Source organism: Staurois parvus, unplaced genomic scaffold (assembly GCF_062004578.1).
Source record: "Staurois parvus isolate SC_StPar_1 unplaced genomic scaffold, SC_StPar_1.0 ptg000469l, whole genome shotgun sequence".
NCBI classification, from domain to species: domain Eukaryota; kingdom Metazoa; phylum Chordata; class Amphibia; order Anura; family Ranidae; genus Staurois; species Staurois parvus.
The window spans coordinates 3,140,650-3,160,167 of NW_028318265.1; the positions used below are offsets into that span (position 1 = coordinate 3,140,650).

At 46.2% G+C, this 19,518-nt stretch overlaps 1 protein-coding gene across 1 annotated transcript in view; it reads left to right on the forward strand.

Annotated features, from left to right (window-relative positions):
• The first annotated feature begins 14,735 nt into the window (after window positions 1-14,735).
• Window positions 14,736-19,518, forward strand: part of ETNK1 (ethanolamine kinase 1) — a 44,625-nt gene continuing 39,842 nt past the window's right edge. Inside the window, exon 1 of the mRNA XM_089689155.1 lies at window positions 14,736-15,178. Coding sequence (XP_089545281.1) covers window positions 15,029-15,178 — 150 coding nt within the window. The 5' untranslated portion in view covers window positions 14,736-15,028. The remainder of the gene's footprint in view (window positions 15,179-19,518) is intronic.

The window sequence follows — 19,518 nt, forward strand, 5'->3', positions numbered from 1 at the left end:
CGTGTCAAAAGCCACAGAGAGGTCAAGTAGTAGGAGTATAGTATAGTGGCCATTGGTTTTGGAGGTTAGTAGGTCATTGGTGAGTTTGAGTAGGGCAGTTTCAGTGGAGTGTAGGGGGCGGAAGCCGGACTGTAAAGGGTCGAGAAGGTTGTTGTCGGTGAGATGGGAGCTCAGGCGATTGTAGACTAAGCGTTCTAGGAGTTTAGAGATAAATGGCAGTAGGGAGATGGGTCTTAAGTTGTTCAGGTTGTTGGGGTCCAGGGAGGGTTTCTTAAGTATGGGAGTGATGTGCTCGTGCTTTAGAGGGGAGGGGAAGGTACTGGTGGAGAGGGAAAGATTGAAGATGTGAGTGAGGGAGCATAGGATGGAAGGGGAGGGGGACCGCAGGAGTTGTGAGGGGACAGGGCCCAGGGGGCAGATGGTGAGGCAGGCTTCGGAGAAAACCTTAGTGACCTCTTCGGTAGTAGTGAGGTCAAGGGAGTGAAGTGTTGAGGGGGTTATTGTGTGAGGAATGCTAAGTTGGGTGGGAGTCTGAGCAGTGGCGAAGTCCCTACGAATTGCGTCAATCTTGTTTTTGAAGTGGTTAGCAATCTCGTGGGTGGTAAGTGAGGTACTGGGTGGAGGTGGAAGCGGAGAAAGTAGAGAGTTAAAAGTGGAGAAGAGCCGGCGAGGACTGGAGGAGAAGGTATTAATGAGGGTAATAAAGTAGGCTTGTTTGGCAGCATGAAGGAAGGAAGTGTACGTTAAGAAGGCAGATTTATAGCAGGTGAACGCTTGTTGGGATTTGGTTTTATGCCATAGTCACTCCAGCGAACGACTATGACGTTTGAGGTTTCTGGTGTGGTCGGTTTGCCAGGGTTGTAAAGGTCGGGGCCTAATGCTTTGTGTTGTTGGGGGTGTGAGCGAGTCAAGAGCTACTGAAAGCGAGTTGTTGTAGACATTGGTGGCCAGGTCAGGGCAGGACAGGGGATGGATGCTGTCGTAGAGTTGGTCAGTTGCAGAGTGGAAGGGAGCAGGGTTCCAGTTCCGGAGGTTTTTGCTGGTAATTGTTTGCCGTTTGGAGGGATAGGTGTTTGAGGATGAGGAGATGGAGAAAGTGATGAGGTTGTGATTGGAGAGAGGAAAGGGGGTGTTTGTGAGGTTGCAGGGAGTGCAAAAGTGAGATAAGACAAGGTCAAGAGTGTTCTCGTCAGAGTTAGTGGAGGACTGTATGCACTGTGTTAGTGAAAAAGAAGAGGTTATGTGGAAGAGTTGGGATGTAGCCGGGTTATTGATGTTGATAGGGATGTTGAAGTCTACAAGAATGATAGTGGGTAGCTCAGAGGAGAGAAAGAAGGGTAGCCAGGTGGCAAAGTCATCAAGAAAGCGGGACACGGGTCCAGGAGGCCGATAGATCACTGCAATCCTCAGAGAGATTGGAGAGAATAGCCGGATGCAGTGGGTCTCAAAGGAAGAGAAGGATAGAGAGGGAGGGTTAGGGAGGACTTGGAAGGTGCTCAGTGGTGACAGGAGCAGACCAACCCCACCACCTTTCCGACCACTGGATCTGGGTGAATGGGTCCAGATGAGACTTCCATAGGATAGTGCTGCGGGGGAGGCAGAGTCTGTTGCCTGGACCTAGGTTTCGGTGATCGCTAGGAGGTTAAAGGAGCGGGAGACAAAGAGGTCATGGATGGAGGTGAGCTTGTTGCAGACCGAGCGGGTGTTTCAGAGTGCGCATGAGAATGGGAGGGTGGTTTTGGTCAGCAGGGGGGCAGATATTAGATTGAGGGGGTTGCGGCAGTTCACGGAAGAGAGAGGATGTCTTGTGTGTGGGTGAGGTAGTGGAGGACCAGGGTTCGGGAAGATATCCCCAAAGGTTGGGAGAAGAAGAAGGGTGAGAAAAGTGGCATGGGAGCGGGATGTATATGAGCGTGTATGTCTTCCAGTTCTGGTGTTCGGGTCAGCAGGAGAGTGGAGTATCAGGAGGAGGTGATGAAAGCAGTAGTAGGGAGATGGAAGCAGTGAAGGTGAGATGTAAAGTTGTTTGGGTGGAGTAGAGGGACAGAGAAAAGAGATTTTGGGGACGCAGGAGAGGAATATGAAAAGGCAGAGTAGAGGAGTCATTTCCAAAGGTAAACGGAGTGGGAATCAGGTGTGGAGAAGAGTTTCCCCGGGTGCTTGATTGCAGATGGTCCAGTGTGCAGTGGAGTTTTTTGTAGTTGTGTCTTCCTGCAGCTAGAGTTCTCGTGCTTAAGTTCAAGATAGGTTGAGTTCAATTACGTGTCTTGTGGTCAAGGGTGGTACTGGCCCCAGGGGATCTGTGGCGCCCGGTGCCAGTGTTGAGGAGTAGTAGCATAATTGGAATCAAGCTACAGGTTCCAAATTGTGTAAGTTCTAGATTGTAAGGTGAAATTTGACTTGGGGTGGTGAGGGATGGAAGTCAGCTGTACTCACAGGGGGTAGACAGAAGGGCCTCAGGTCCAGGTCAGGCCACGTCGAGGTAGGCTGTGGCAGGTCTCACCAGGCCGGGTTCATCTGCTGGGTTCAGGTAGAGATGGGCACGCCCCAGTTCCCTCCTTCAGGTGTGGGTAGGGATGCGTATGCGAGTTTTCTTTAGGCTGCAGGCTCACAGCTGCTCGGGTGACAGGGGAGTGTATGGACCGGGCAGTGGGGCCTCAGGGAGGGTTTTGATGCACGTCAGAGGCACGCCGCTGCTCGGGTCGGGGGGGTTTAGAGCTGGGGTGCCTTAATCTCCGCACAAGGCCACGGGTGACCCCTGCTGACACGGCCGTGGGTGTCTGCGGGGAAGACCGCCGGGGTGGAGATGAGGATGGATGGAGATGGAGGTGACTTGCCCGGGTGCAGGGGTGGGGATGGCTTACCCGGATGCAGAAGATACTGTAGGGAGCCTCTGGAGTTTACTGCTGCCCGGCTGGAGACCTGGGGTGCCTGAGCCTCGGGTTGTGCGACCGCGCCAGGCCGCGAGGTAGTGTCCACGGGTGATGTGGTGATAAATGATGCGGCCATTTGGGTGGAGCTTCGCACAGTCATGCCGATTTTAAATTGTGACAGCAGATTCAGGTAGAGGATTCCCTGCCTGCTGTCAAGGGAAAGGTGAATTGGGGGGAGATGAGGCAGGAGCTGGAAAATGTTACATGTTCCACTAAATATGGGTGAAACATGTAATATGTTCCAAAGGTGAATTTAGCCTTTAAAGTGATTGTATACTTACCTGCTGTGTGCAGTGGTTTTGCACAGAGCAGCCGAGATCCTCCTCTTCTTGGGCCCCCGCAGGCTCTCCTGACCCCTCCCTCCTGCCGGGTGCCCCCACAGCAAGCAGCTTGCTATGGGGGCACCCGCTGCTCTGCGTGTCCATTCACACCCGAAGCCGCAGCTTGGCCCCACCCCCTCTCTCTTTTCACTGGCTCACTGGCTGTGGTTGACAGCAGTCTGAGCCAATGGCTCCTGCTTCATTCTCAACCAATCAAAAGAGGGTGTCCCAGGATAGCCAAGACTCCAGTGCACATCGCTAGGATCAAGAGGGGGCTTAGGTGAGTATTAAGGGGGCTGAGGGGGATGCTGAACACAGGTTGTTTACCAAAACCTTGAGCCTTTAGAACCACTTTAATATTTAATCTCTAGAAAAATAAAAAAAATAAAGATTCAGCTTGTAGCAGCATGTTAGGCATAAGATGTCACTGATAAGCTGCACTGATGGGTACTGATGAGGCTGCACTAATAAGCTGCACTGATGAGACACTGATATGCTGCACTAATGGGCACTGATATGCTGCACTGGTGGGGCTGCACTGATGGGCACTGATATGTTGCACTGAGGGCGAAACCTTTTTCTTTATTTTTGTTATCAAATAAGTAATTTTCTTCTTCACTGATGTACGCTGATGAGGTTTCACTGATGGGCACTGATGAGGCTGCACTGAAGGCCACTGATGAGGTGGCACTGATAAGCTACCCTGATGGACACTGAAGAGGCTGCACTGATAAGGCTGCACTGATGGGCACTGATAGGTGGCACTGATATGATGCACTAATGGACACTGATAGGCTGCACTGATGGGCATTGCTATACTGCACTGGTGGGGCTGCACTAATGGGCACTGATGTACTTCACTGAGGGAGCTGCACTGATGAGCACTGATATACTGAACTGATGGGGGCTGCACTGATTAGAGTACTGATGATCAGTGCCCTGATTATCAGTGTAAATGTTCGGCTTACCTTTCCTCAGCACTGTGACAGGGCTGCGGAAAGGAAATTACAATAACTGGTATTTGTTTACATGTGATTAGCTGTGATTGGACACAGCTGATCACATGGTAAAGAACCAAAGTCATTGGCTCTTTACTCTGATCGGTGATGCGCTGTGTTCGAGGGACTCGGCTCACCACCAATCGTCGTGCTGCGCTCCAAGAATGGGAGGACGTCATATGAATGAAATGTAACCTTTCCCCACTTCACTCCCATCCCACTCTCCACCTTTTCTTTTCTCCTCTGACATAACTTACTCCAGTTTTCTTTTCTCTTCCCATGACCCCGTTTTGTTAATCTTTTTACCTACTGTACGACTTATGCCTCGGAATTTGACTTTTATTGCTGAATGTTCACAGCTCCAGGTTATCATTAGCAAAATATGTATGGACTCCCTCGACCGCCCTTCTATGTGTGTATGTAGTGTATTGCTGGTTGTGTTCTATAATGTTAGCTCCTACTTGATCGTATGGACCTGTTATATGTTTTTTACTTTCTGTTCTGCATTGCATTGCTGAATTCCTTGAACACTAAATAAATAATTTATGAAAAAAAAAAGTCTCTGTGGCTGTCATCCCTGTATGCCCCATGTACCTGTGAGGATACGAGACTACAGCCAGGCCTCCAGGAGCTGTCCCTGTCTGCCTCTTCTTGCCCAGCAGTCTCCCTATCCAGGGGCGGACTGAACACTCATGGGGCCCCCATGCAATAGGGGAACATGGGGCCCGTGTCCTCGCCCACACTCAAACCACATCCAAAAAAAGCCTATGAAAGGTACCAGGGGCATCTCATGGGACCCCCTACTGACCCCGAGTGCCTGAATGCAGGGGCGGACTGACAATTCACGGGGCCCCCAGGCAATAGGCAATCATGGGGCCCCTGTGTCCTCACCCACACTCAAACCACACCCAAAAAAGCCTATAAAAGGTACCAGGGGCATCTCATGGGGCCCCCTACTGACCCCGGGCCCTCGGGCAGTGCCCGAATGGTCAGTCCGCCCCTGTCCCTACCTGTAGCCTCTGCTGCCTTCTGGATCTGAGTTTGTGGCCAGGGCACCCCAAGATTCCCTTTTTCCTGCCAAGAACTTCCTCATTTTCCTATCTTGACTTCTCTCCACCAAAACCACCTCTCCAGCTACCTGGGATGGTCAGGCAATTGCTCCGTCAGTCCTTGAACCCTGCATTTTTTTTTTTTTGCTATGACATATTACTGCCCTGTGGACATTTTCCTCACTGTGCCATATTGTTGCCCTGTGGAATCTGGACTTACCCCTGCAGTCCAGTATTCTTGTTCTGGACTTTTTCCCTGGCCGGATCTCATTGGGTGCCATCCCTGGTACCCCTGGATTGCTATTTCTGGACAGAACTCTTACTGCACCCCATCCATATATCAAAGTTCCCCAATAAACCCCCCCGCATATTGGGTTCTGTGTTATGTGCCATGTGCTATCTCTCTATATGCTCCTAAATCATCCCAGCCCACAAATAAAAATAAGTTTGATGATGTATCAGTGATTACAGGGCTTCATTAATTTGTGTTATTTATGGTAGACAACTTTATATATAGCAGAAAATGGCAATTCTTGTTGTATTTTACAGGGACATGACAATGAATACAGCACTGACTATAGTTCATACAATAGGGTTGTATACTGTATATCCTGTTATATAAATCCAGTAATAAATGACATTCCATTTTGGTGTTGAGTTTATCTGCTGTTTTGTCTTTCTTGGAAACATGACGAAAAAACTCACCTGAACTTTCCTAACTCTGTACAGTCCACTGTAACAGATCCTGGCCTGGGATTGGGCAGTTTCTCAGAATTGCTTATTATTAAGCCTCCTGTAATCATCTGCAGAGGGAGGGTGACACTGTAACCAAGGAAACTTCATTTACTGACGCTGAAAATAGCTCGGAGACGGAACTGGGTGAGATGGAAACCTGAGTAAGCGAGAGAGGAGAGCCGGACAATGTGTGTGCGCTGGCTGCTATTATTATATCAGATGGAGATTTCTGTCATTCCCTGGCCACTCTCTCATATCTTAATTCATGTACGGCAGCATCTGAAGATTGGACTGTCCTGGCTTCCCACACTAACCAATCAAATTCTCCCTTTCATTCTCCGGGAGTCAGACGGACATTTCCTTTCTTCTGAGTCTTTTGTGTGATCTTCCCTCTGTAACCATTAAAGTGGTTGCAAACCTATGAAATTAAAAATGTATTTATTTCAGGTACTTATATAGCGCCATCAATTTACGCAGCGCTTTATATATATTCGCATCGGTCCCTAACCCTCAAGGAGTGTACAATTTAAGGTCCCTAGCTCACATTCATACATACACATACTAGGGCCAATTTAGACAGGAGCCAATTAATCTACCAGCATGTCTTTGGAGTGTGGAAGGAAACTGGAGTACCCAGAGGAAACCCACGCAGGCACAGGGAGAACATGCAAAATCCAGGCAGGAGGTGCCGTGGCTGGGATTCAAACCAACAACTCTAGTACTGCCAGGCGGAAGTGCTAACCATTTAGCCACTGTGCTGCACAAAAATTGACCAAAGCATATCCCTCTTAATCCATAGCACTTAGGCTTCATGCACACTGGAGGTTTTAATAATGCTGGTAGTGTTAGCTGTGTAAAGTCATGTTAAATCGCACATTTTTCAGCTTTTTGTTAGCATTTTTTCATTAGCATTTAGCCTACTTTTGCCACGTTTGCGTTTTTTAGCTTTTTTTAGCCAAAAAAAAAGTTGGTTTGCTGCGTTTTACCACGTTTTCAGCAATAAAGCTTTTTTACAGCTAAAAAACTCCTCTAGAAACCCATTAGTTCTGGCCAAAAAAAACGCCCCTGCCAAAAAAAATCTGATTACAGCCTATGTGTGCATGGACACATAAAATAACATGCTGGGGAGTTTACTAGCTGTAGAAAAAAAATGCCAAAAGCCAAAAACAGCAGCTGTAAAAATGTCCAGTGTGCATTAGGGCTTAGTGTGATTCCTATCTACTCTCTCCTCCCTCTGCTATCTACATGAGTCACTTCTGACAAGTTACACCACAGCATCCCAGGGGACGGCTCCATCCCCACTCCAGCACAAGCAGGTGATTGACAGCCTAGCTGTGTATGTTTTCCTATAAGACTGTATAGGGTTGGTGAGTCCTTTCCCTTCACTGGGGTCTCAAATTACACTCAGCTCTCTGCTCTATTCTGTGCCGTGTGTGACATTAGATACCCGTCCCCTGTCTTCTGGAGCTGAGAAATGCTGTTTATAATGTGTGCTTTAGGTGGCTGTAGAGAAAAGATGGCTGCAGATAAACAGGTACAACTCATGTAGGAGGATTTGTTTTATCTCTCTGTATTACCTGAGGTCAGTTACTTCAGTTGTAAGGGTTTTAACTAGTTTAAAGCAGAACTAAACCCTCCTACCCTTTTCTTCTGAAATAGCAGTCGCTTTATTAGCAAACAGTTAGGGTTAGCATTACAGTTAGTGTAAGCATTAGTATTGGGGTTAGCTTTAGATTTAGTACTAGAGTTAGCATTAGGATTAGTGTTAGGGTTAGCATTAGTGTTAGCGTTGGGGTTAGCATTACGATTAGCGTTAGAGTTAGGGTTAGCATTAGGGTTAGCAGTAGCATTAGTGTTAGAGTTGGGGTTAGCATTAGGATTAGTGTTAGAGTTAGCATTAGGATTAGTGTTAGAGTTAGGGTTAGCAATAACATTAGTGTTAGAGTTGGAGTTAGCATTACGATTAGCGTTAGTGTTAGAGTTAGGGTTAGCATTAGGGTTAGCAATAGCATTAGTGTTAGGGTTAGCAATAGCATTAGTGTTAGAGTTGGGGTTAGCATTAGGATTAGTATTGGTGTTAGAGTTAACATTGAGTCAGTGTTAGGGTTAGGGTTATTGTTAGGCTGCATTGACAGCCAAACCCTCCTACCCTTTTCTTCTGAAATGGCAATCGCTTTATTATCAAACAGTTAGGGTTAGCATTACAGTTAGTGTAAGCATTAGTGTTAGTATTATGACTAGCTTTAGATTTAGTACTAGAGTTAGCATTAGGATTAGAGTTGGGGTTAGCATTTGGATTAGTGTTAGAGTTAGGGTTAGCATTAGGGTTAGTGTTACAGTTAGTGTTAGGGTTAGCAATAGCATTAGTGTTAGAGTTGTGGTTAGCATTAGTGTTAAAGTTAGAGTTAATGTTAGAGTTAGGGTTAACATTAGGGTTAGTGTTAGGGTTAGTGTTGGTGTTAGGGTTAACATTGAGTTAGTGTTAGCGTTGGGATTAGCGTTAGGGTTAGTGTTACGGTTAGTGTTAGGGTTAACAATAGTATTAGTGTTAGAGTTGGGGATGGCATAAGGATTAGTGTTAGAGTTAGGGTTAATGTTAGAGTTAGGGTTTGCATCAGGGTTAGTGTTGGTGTTAGGGTTAACATTGAGTTAGTGTTAGAGTTGGGGTTAGCTTTAGGGTTATTGTTAGGCTGCATTCACATCTGCATGTTACAGAAACATGTGTTTCCATGCGCATTCCTAAAACGGGCAAAAAACAGATCATGCTTGTGGTGCCATTAACTGGTAATAGCACCCAAATTCAGCCAGCAAATTTGTGTTTTGTCACTCAACAAGATGGCAAGATGGGAGGAGGACCTTCTATATTCACGTGATTGGCCCTCCCTAATATTTTACCGCCGGTACATAGATGACATTTTTCTTTTATGGCAAGGAGGTGAATTTTCTTTAAAAACTTTTTTACCACTCTTAACCACAACGATCTTAATATTAAATTATCTTTTGTATATGATTTTAAAGAAATTAGCTTCTTCAATCTGGTTTTAATAAATGATGGCACATACATACAAACAAAAACCTACTTCAAGAGCACGGACAGGTATAGTTTTCTACCTATAGACAGTTATCATCATCCTGTGTGGTTAAATAATATACCAAAGGGACAATTTCTAAGACTACATAGAAACTGCGCTAATTTATGTGATTATCAAAGTCAAGCAGAGATACTTAAAACCAGATTTTTAGAAAAAGGATATAATACAGAAGTCCTGAACAATACGATTGAAGAAGTTGATGTCTAAAAGACCCTGCAAGTCTCTTCTGGGCTCCTCTGAATGTATTGCAATGCAGATCCCATTGCAATACATTACTCCACGGATATTCTAGCTGGGAAAAGTGACAGGGTGACATGGAAGTGATGTCATACATGTCACTTTCCAGGTCACAGCAAGAAAGGGAGGAGAGCGGATGAGTGTCCTCTCTCCTCTCTACCCTCCCGCCCGCCAGCTCCTGCCACGGTGGCCCCTGGCCTGAATATGGCAAGCAGAGCCCGAAATACATAGTGGGGCAGGCAGACGAGGTGGGGGGGGGTGTTGTTGGAGGGATAGGTTAAGATACTGGGTGTGTGGAAGCAATCATGTGGCAGTGCAGCCGCATGACTGCTTCCACCTGCCAGGCAGGAGTCTGCCTGTTAGTTTTATACACAATCGTGGTATCTGCAGCCACCAGATTGTGTGTAAACCTCCCCGCTGTCAGGTCCATATGATGTACAGACCTGTCAGCGAAAGGGTTACAGGGTTAGTTCACCCTTACCAAAAAACTGCCTATGCAAATAACGCAGGGTTCCCCACTGACAGCTGAATAAAAGAAAGAATTGCCGGCAATTAAAAAACTATTTTAAAAAGGCGTGGGGTCCCCCCTCCATCCATACCAAGTCTTTTGGGTCTGGTATGGATTTTGAGGGGAACCCCCACGCTAAAAAAAAAAATGCCGTGGGGTCCTCCCCCAAATCCATCAACATGGGGACAAGGTGCTTTGGGGGGGCAACCCCAAAGCACTTACCCCCATGTTGAGAGCATGTGGCCTGGTATGGTTCAAGCTCGCTCGTCGCCCCACCCCCTTCCTGACCTGCCAGGCTGTATGCTCGGATAAGGGTCTAGTATGGATTTTGGGGGGGGACCCCACACAATTTTTTTTTTTTTTAGCGTGGGGGTTTCCCTGAAAATCCATACCAGGATTGGTATGGATGGAGGGGGGGGGACCCCATGCCTTTTTTTATTATTTTGTAATTGCTGGCAATTCTTTCTTTTGCATTCAGCTGTCAGTGGGGAACCCCGCTGACAGCTGAAACATTAACGCATGGTTTTCACTACTAAAATACCGCATGAGTTGATAAAATGATTTTTTTTGTGAATTCAAACGTGCAAATCTGCCCAATTTGAGCTACAAAAGTAAGTCACATGTCCAAGATGTTCCGCTTGAAAAACGCCTCAAAAACGCTCCAAAAATTCTAGTCAGTTTTCAAGCGTTTTTGAGGCGAACCAGTGTGAAAGCGCCCTTAGAGCCAGAGGACTCAGGTAATTAATTTGCTGAGCTGACACCGTCATCTACCATGTCATCTCCATCCTGCACATAGTCATCTCCATCCTGCACACAGTCATCTCTGTCCTGTACACAGAGTCATCTCCATCCTGCACACTACATTGTGCACTATGTAAGTCATCTCAGAATCTATTTAACCACACCCCTTTAAGCTACGCCCAATATTTAGTACAATTTAAACCACGCCCACTTTTCCTGCAAAGGGTGCTGCATTTTTATTTTTCTTGCTTCTTGTAGAACATAACTTCCTCCCAGCTCCACAGTCAGTTATTTTTTTTTGGGGGGGGGTGCAAGTAGCTGATCTTGCCTAAGGAACAAAATAGTCTACCACCGACCCTGGGAGTATTCCATTAAGGCTTCAGGAGGTATGTAAATGGCCTACACCTATAATAAGGGCATTATTCAACTTTAGTCAGAGCCGCACACTTTATTTTCATATACAGCAGGTATCACTAAATGGCGGATCGGGGTCCGGATGCGGACCGACTGTCCCAACTGGACCCATGTGGTCCCGAGATTTTGGAGCCTTTTCTTCCCCCAGCCTGAGGTTAAAAAGCAGGTGATTGGTTGCTAGGATGAAGGGCAGTCCTAGCAATCAATCACTGTCTGTCAATCACTGTCTGTGTAAGGTAGGATGGGGGGGGCGAACTTAAAGGGGCTAAGGATATTAGTGTGAAGGGGGGCTGATGTGAAAATGAGCCGAGGACTGAATGTGGGGGGGCTGAGGACTGAGTGTGGGGGGGGGTTCAGAACAGTAATGTTGGTGGGGAGCTGAGGACAATAAGTGGTAGGGGGGCTGAGAACAGTAATGTGGGGGGACTGAGAACAACAAACTTAAAGTGGAGGAGCTGGGGCCTGAAATGTGAGGGGCTAGAGGCTGTGATGTGGGGGGGCGCTGAGAACAGTAATGTGGGGGGCTAAGGAATATGGTGTGTGGAGGCTGAGGACATTAAAGTGGGGGGACCTTGGTGAATTTTAATTCAATACCCTTGATCTACAGACATCCCTTACCTGCATAGGCAGTTTTTCGGTAACGGTGAATTGACCCTTTAAAAAAACAAAAGAATTTGCCTGTCACCTTAGGGCTAATGCATTTCACTGAAATTGTGAAATTTTGAGGAAATGTTCCCATTGACAGATAATTAGCTTGGCAGTACTAGTGTAGTTGGTTCGAATCCCAACCACGGCACCACATGCCTGGAGTTTGCAAGTTCTCCCTGTGCCCGTGTGGGTTCCCTCCGGGTACTCTGGTTTCCTCCCACACTCCAAAGACATGCTGGTAGGTTAATTGGCTCCTGTCTAAATTGGTCCTAATATGTGTATGTATGAAAGTGAGTTAAGGGACTTTAGATTGTACGCCCCTTGAGGGTTAGGGACTGATGTGAATGTACAATATGTGCATGTAAAGCGCTGCGGAAATTGATGGTGCTATATAAGTATCTGAAATGAATAATAATAAATAATTAATTATCAGTATATAATTTTTATTTCGATCTCCTGGCAAGAAAATCCCCTTGCCCCCCCCCCCCCCCCCCACTAGAGGGTCAGACAGCATGAACTGAGCAAGTTTAGCTCATCACTGAATCACTTTGCACAACCCCACTGACAGACCTGGGCTATACTCTGGTGTATCAAGATATATATGCCTGGATGATGGTATATATGGTAACCCAGTGACAAGCCTGTGTGATATATTATGGTATATATTAGTGATATATTATGGTATATATAGTGGTCTCCAAGTCTCCGGATGCGGCCCTTTGCTTGCCTTTATCCCTTTTTCTCCCACTGATACAAGACACTATTTCTCCCACTGACACCAACAAGGGGGCATAATTCCTGCTACTGATATCAACAGCAGTTACTATTCCTCTCACTGAAACAAACCATGGGGAACTATTCCTCCCAGTGACACCAACAACGGGGCACTGTTCTTCCCACCGACACCAACAATGGGGCACAGTATCTCCAACTTACACCAAGAATAGGGCACTACCCCCCCCCCCCAATGCCAAAGATGCATTATTAACTCCCAATGACACAGGGCACTTTCTACTCCCAATGGCCATAGTCTGGCCCCCCTAAAGTCTGAAAGCCAGTAAACAGGCCCTTTGTTTAGAAAGTTTGGAGCCCCCCCCCCCGGTATGTATGATACACCAGTGACATGCCTTTATGATATATTATGGTATATATTGTACCCAGTGACATGCCTTTATGATATATTATGGTATATATAGTGTACCCTGTGACATGCCTTTATGATATATTATGGTATATATATGATACACCAGTGACATGCCTTTATGATATATTATGGTAGATATATTGTACCCAGTGACATGCCTTTATGATATATTATGGTATATATATTGTACCCAGTGACATGCCTTTATGATATATTATGGTATATATAGTGTACCCTGTGACATGCCTTTATGATATATTATGGTATATATTGTTCCCAGTGACATGCCTTTATGATATATTATGGTATATATATTGTACCCAGTGACATGCCTTTATGAAATATTATGGTATATATATTGTACCCAGTGACATGCCTTTATGAAATATTATGGTATATATATTGTACCCAGTGACATGCCTTTATGATATATTATGGTATATATAGTGTACCCTGTGACATGCCTTTATGATATATTATGGTATATATATGATACACCAGTGACATGCCTTTATGATATATTATGGTAGATATATTGTACCCAGTGACATGCCTTTATGATATATTATGGTATATATATTGTACCCAGTGACATGCCTTTATGATATATTATGGTATATATATTGTACCCAGTGACATGCCTTTATGATATATTATGGTATATATTGTTCCCAGTGACATGCCTTTATGATATATTATGGTATATAGTGTACCCTGTGACATGCCTTTATGATATATTATGGTATATATTGTACCCAGTGACATGCCTTTATGATATATTATAGTATTTATATGATACACCAGTCCAGTGACATTCCTTTATGATATATTATGGTATATATATAGTACCCTGTGACATGCCTTTATGATATATTATGGTATATATTGTACCCTGTGACATGCCTTTATGAAATATTATGGTATATATTGTACCCAGTGACATGTCTTTATGATATATTATGGTATATATATAGTACCCTGTGACATGCCTTTATGACATATTATGGTATATATTGTACCCTGTGACATGCCTTTATGATATATTATGGTATATATTGTACCCAGTGACATGTCTTTATGATATATTATAGTATTTATATGATACACCAGTCCAGTGACATTCCTTTATGATATATTATGGTATATATTGTACCCTGTGACATGCCTTTATGATATATTATGGTATATATTGTACCCAGTGACATGTCTTTATGGTATATTATAGTATTTATATGATACACCAGTCCAGTGACATTCCTTTATGATATATTATGGTATATATATTGTACCCAGTGACATTTCTTTATGATATAGATATTGTACCCAGTGACATGCCTTTATATTATGGTATATATATTGTACCCAGTGACATGCCTTTATGATATAGATATTGTACCCAGTGACATTCCTTTATGATATATTATGGTATATATATTGTACCCAGTGACATTCCTTTATGATATAGATATTGTACCCAGTGACATTCCTTTATATTATGGTATATATATATGGTAGCACAGTGACAGGGCGGGGTGATATATTATGGTATATACGGTAGCCCAGTGACAAGCCTGGGTGACAGGTGGTAGCTATAGTACCCAAGTGACAGGCCTGAAAGATATTCCATTGTATACATGGTTCCCAAGAGACAAGTATGGGTGTTATTCCTGTTTATTATGGTATGTACGATATCCATGTGACAAGCCTGGGAGAAGTTGTAGTGCATTATGATGTATACGGTACTCAGCGACAAACCTGGGTGATTATCCAGTATATTATATTGTATACGGTACTCCAGTGACAGAAGCTCTGAGATGCCGGGTGATGGCACGGAGTCACGTGTTCCGGCGTTCCTATTGCACTTACGCTTCCTCCTTGGACGCGCCCTCTGTGGGCGGGGCTGTGACGTCAGTGATCAGGCGACAGCGGAGTGTCAGTGGGGGTGTGGCGGTGGAATTTTCCATCCTGACAGGAGAGGCGCCGAGTCAGACCGGCAAGAGAACCGGAGACAGACGAAGCTGTACGAAACCGGAGAGTGACGGAGCATTACCGCCTGAAGAGAGAACCGGAGCCCGGCCGCACTCCACCAGCCTTCACCCAGGCCTCCCCGGCTTTTCCTCCCCCGGACAGTCCCCCCAGGACGGGCGGTGCGGTGTGCGGGCGGTTCGGACGGGCTCTCCTGGCCGGCTGTTTCCCTCGTCCTCCGCTCATGGCCAATTACATCCACCTACCCCCCGGCTCCCCCGAGGTACCCCGCCTTGATGTCACCGTCCTGGAGGAGAGCGGCTACCGGGAGGGCGCCATGGTACTGCTGCGGGAGCTGCGACCACACTGGAGGCCCGAGGACGTCACCACACAGGTCAGCATCTACCTTCATCCTGGGCTACCTACCTTCCTACAGGGGGCACTACGCACTGCACAACACACCTACATAGCTGGGTACTTACCTACAGAGGGCCCTACACAGGAAAAAACCCACCTACATACCTGGGTACCTACCTACAGGGGGCGCTACACAGGAATAAACCCATCTACATAGCTGGGTACCTACCTACGGGGGGCACTACACAGGAATAAAACCACCTACATAGCTGGGTACCTACCTACAGGGGGCACTACACAGGAATAAACCCACCTACATAGCTGAGTACCTACCTACAGGGGGCACTACACAGGAATAAACCTACGTACACAGCTAGGGTACCTACCTACAGGGGGCACCACACAGGAATAAACCCACCTACATAGCTGGGGTACCTACCTAAAGGGGATACTACATAGGAATAAGCCCACCTACATAGCTGGGTACCTACCTACTGGGGGCACTACACAGGAAAAACCCACCTACATAGCTGGGTACCTACCTACAGGGGCCCTACACATGAATAAACCCATCTAAATAGCTGGGGTACCTACCTACAGGGGGCCCTACACAGAAATAAACCCACATACATAGCTGGGGTACCTACCTACAGGGGGCACTACACAGGAATAAATCCACCTACATAGCTAGGGTACCTACCTACAGGGGGCACTACACAGGGAAAAAAACACCTACATAGCTGGGTACTTACCTACAGGAGGCATTACACCAGAGAACCCACCTGCATAGCTGGGCACTTGCCTACAGGAGGCACTATACAGGAAAGAACCCACCTACACAGTGAGGTACCTACCTACGGGGGGCACTACACAGGAAAAAATCCACCTATATAGTGAGGAAACTACCTACAGAGGGCACTACACAGGAGAGAACTCACCTACATAACTGGGTACTTGCCTACAGGGGGCACCACACAGGAGAGAACCCACCTGCATAGTGAGGTACTTACCTGAAGGGGCACTACACAGAAGAGAACCCACCTACATAACTGGGTACTTGCCTACAGGGGGCACCACACAGGAAAGAACCCACCTACACAGTGAGGTACCTACCTACGGGGGCACTACACAGGAAAAAATCCACCTATATAGTGAGGAAACTACCTACAGAGGGCACTACACAGGAGAGAACTCACCTACATAACTGGGTACTTGCCTACAGGGGGCACCACACAGGAGAGAACCCACCTGCATAGTGAGGTACTTACCTGAAGGGGCACTACACAGGAGAGAACCCACCTACATATTGAGGTACCTACCCCCAGGGGGCACTACACACCAGAGAACTCACCTACATAGTGAGGTAGTTAACTACAGGGGCACCACACAGGATAGAACCCATCTATGCACTGGGGTACTTACCTACAGGGGGGCAGTACACAGGAGAGAACCCACCTACATAGCTGGGTACTTGCCTATAGGGGAAACCACAAGGATAGAACCCACTTACATAGGTGGATACTTACCTGCAGGGGACACTACACAGGAGAGCACCCACCTACATAGCTGGGTAATTACCAACGGGGGGCACCACTCAAGAGATAGCCTACTGAGGTACCTACGTACAGGGTCACTACACAGGCGAGCCCCTCCCAGGGTATGGTGGGCACTTATTACTGTTAATTCCTGGGACTACTAAGGTGATTACCTACCTACAACAACTACTTGCTGGGGGAGGGGAGGCATGGCACAGGTGAGTATCTACTTGAGGACCTTCATAAGTGTGTACTTACCTCCCCTCCAGGGCATTACATACATGAGTAATTAGGACAAGTACGTACCTACAGAGTGGCGGCTATACAACAGTAAGGCTCCTACCTGGGGAAGGTGGAGTCAACCCACAGGTAACTATACAGGAGGAAGGGGCACTGCACCTCCCCGGTACCAGCCTACACGCTGTGCCTGCAGTGTCATTCATTGCTAATGGAACCCCAAACATGAGAAGCAAGCACATAACAAACATCCCAAAAAGCCTGGTAAAAAAAAAACGTGTAAACCAGAACGCAGCAAAATTCTCTGCGAGTGACTTTGCTGTGTGCAGGGCAGCCCATTGAAATCAATGGGCTGCCCAATGTGTGTTGTGGGGAAAAACATGGAGGAGTCTACAAAACACAAAGTGTGATGAGGTGGGTGCAGTGCATGATGGGGTTCAGGGTGATATGGGGGACTAGGGTATGTTGCATGACAGGAGATGATGGGGGTGCAGTGCATTAAGGGGACCAGGGAATGGCTGGCTGTAAGTTGGGTTCAGTAAGAATGAGGGTTAGGGATGTGCAGAGAATTAGAATGTGGGGGGCAGGAGATGGAGAGGTCCCGTTGGGGATCCAGAAGATGGAGACGTCCCGCTGGGGGCAGGGGCAGGAGACGTCCCACTGGGGTGGCGGCGGGAGACAGAGTGGCCCCATTGGCAGGGGGCAGGAGATGGGGAGGTCCTTTTGGAGGGGGCAGGAGACAGGGAGGGGTTTTGGGGGGTGCCGAATTCATTTCCAGGTAGTTTGCGGTGATTGGGATGCTGTGAACTGCACAGCTGAGATGTTCATAAGATGTGACATGCAGGCTAGTAGAGGGACATGCTGTGCATTATCTGCTGTACATGAGATCTGTCTCCTGCCCTGCAGTGGGACTTCACAGCTCCTTTTGTACACACAGTAGACTGACACTGTTTGCTTTAAATGTACTATTACAGCTCCACCCTGCACTGTGCATGTATCCTGCTATTACCATTGTGTACATGAGCCCTGTGGACACGTTCAGGTTGTGTTGTCGCCCTGGGAGGCATGTGTTCTCATCACTGACACATGTAATGGCAGTGTAAGAGCAGCTCTGTGTTGTGGAATGCAGGCAAGACTGTGGTCAGCAGGGGGTCCCCAGGTCTGGAGTTGCAGCACAGTCATGTATTTGATCCAATGGGTGATGGAGATCCCGGGGAGTGTCACCTCTCTGCTTTCTCTTCTCATTCATTTCCTTTCCCTTTTCTTCTCTCCCAGGGCTGACTCATCACTCCACAAACACTGTCCTCTGTCCTCGCACATAATCATCTCTCTTTGATAATACTCAGATCTTTTTCTCCATACTGCCTTTTTATTCAGTCTGTGTGCTTTTTACTTCTGCAGCATAAGAAAACCAGAACTGGTTGCAGCATTGAAAGGAGTTTAGTGTGTAATTTACAAAGCAGTGCAGCTATAGCAGTCTATTAGTGGCCTGTTTTATTTTCCTGTGAAGGCTTAGAAGAATGATTACTTGAAACTAGCGATGTCCTAAGTTGCTATGAACAGCACGTACCTTTTAGTATTGATCAGAATATGCCATATTGGTTGGCAAACTGCATAGCATGGTGTGGTGCTCTCGATCTGCACCCTGTTGAAAACAAATTAATGCACGTGCATTTTTTTTGGTTACATTGTGGTGCATTTGCAGCCCATTCAAAGTGAATGGACTGCTTTAATACAACACATGTTAAGCTTGACAAAATGTGCAATGATGTTTGTTCGTTAACACGCATTAATGCACAGCAACAATCATAGGGCATCCTGTCCAGTTGAGCATAATGCATTACCTGTTAGTCATAACAGTGACCCCAGAAGAGAGTCTGTGCACATCCTTTTTAGCATGTAGAAGGAATCCTGTAGTAGATAATGGCTCAATGCGTGTACAGGACGTAGTCCTTCATTGTGAACTAGTGGTGTTGCTCTGGCTCTTTTCCAGTGAATATGTAGTCTTGCCCAAAATAATGGCTAGATTAACAAAACAGATTATAGGTAGACTTTAAAGTTGCTCTAAACATAATTGCAAAAATCTCATATAAACTTTAATATGTTAATTGTATCATATTTCATACATCTCTGAAAAAAAACATGATCATTGTTTGACACACAGGGTAAAACTGCCTGCCTAGGATATGGATAGCTAGGTTTGGTGTACAAGGTTTTCAGAAAGCTGTCCTAATTGTATGGAAATTCTCAGAACATTTTGAGTTGATGAATGTCAATCACAAGCACTTTATAATTTCTTTTGCTTTTAATATTCAATTTTGGAATGAACGTAATATCCCAAACGAAAACCACATTCACTTTAAAGCTGAACTCTGGATTATGCTTGCACTACAAGGGTTAATTGTTTGTTTTTGTCTAAAGAGAAATGAAGGCGATATACTTACCTGCTCCTCCCTGCCCAAGACTGGTCCTCTCAGCTTTTGCACCCCTGCACTCTAGCTGTCTTGAGTCCTGGCGCCATCAAGCTCAGAGTAGGCTCCATAGACCTGCTCTAAACGTGAGGACTCTAAGAACAGTCCATTGCTGGATTGTGGGGGAGCGCTGT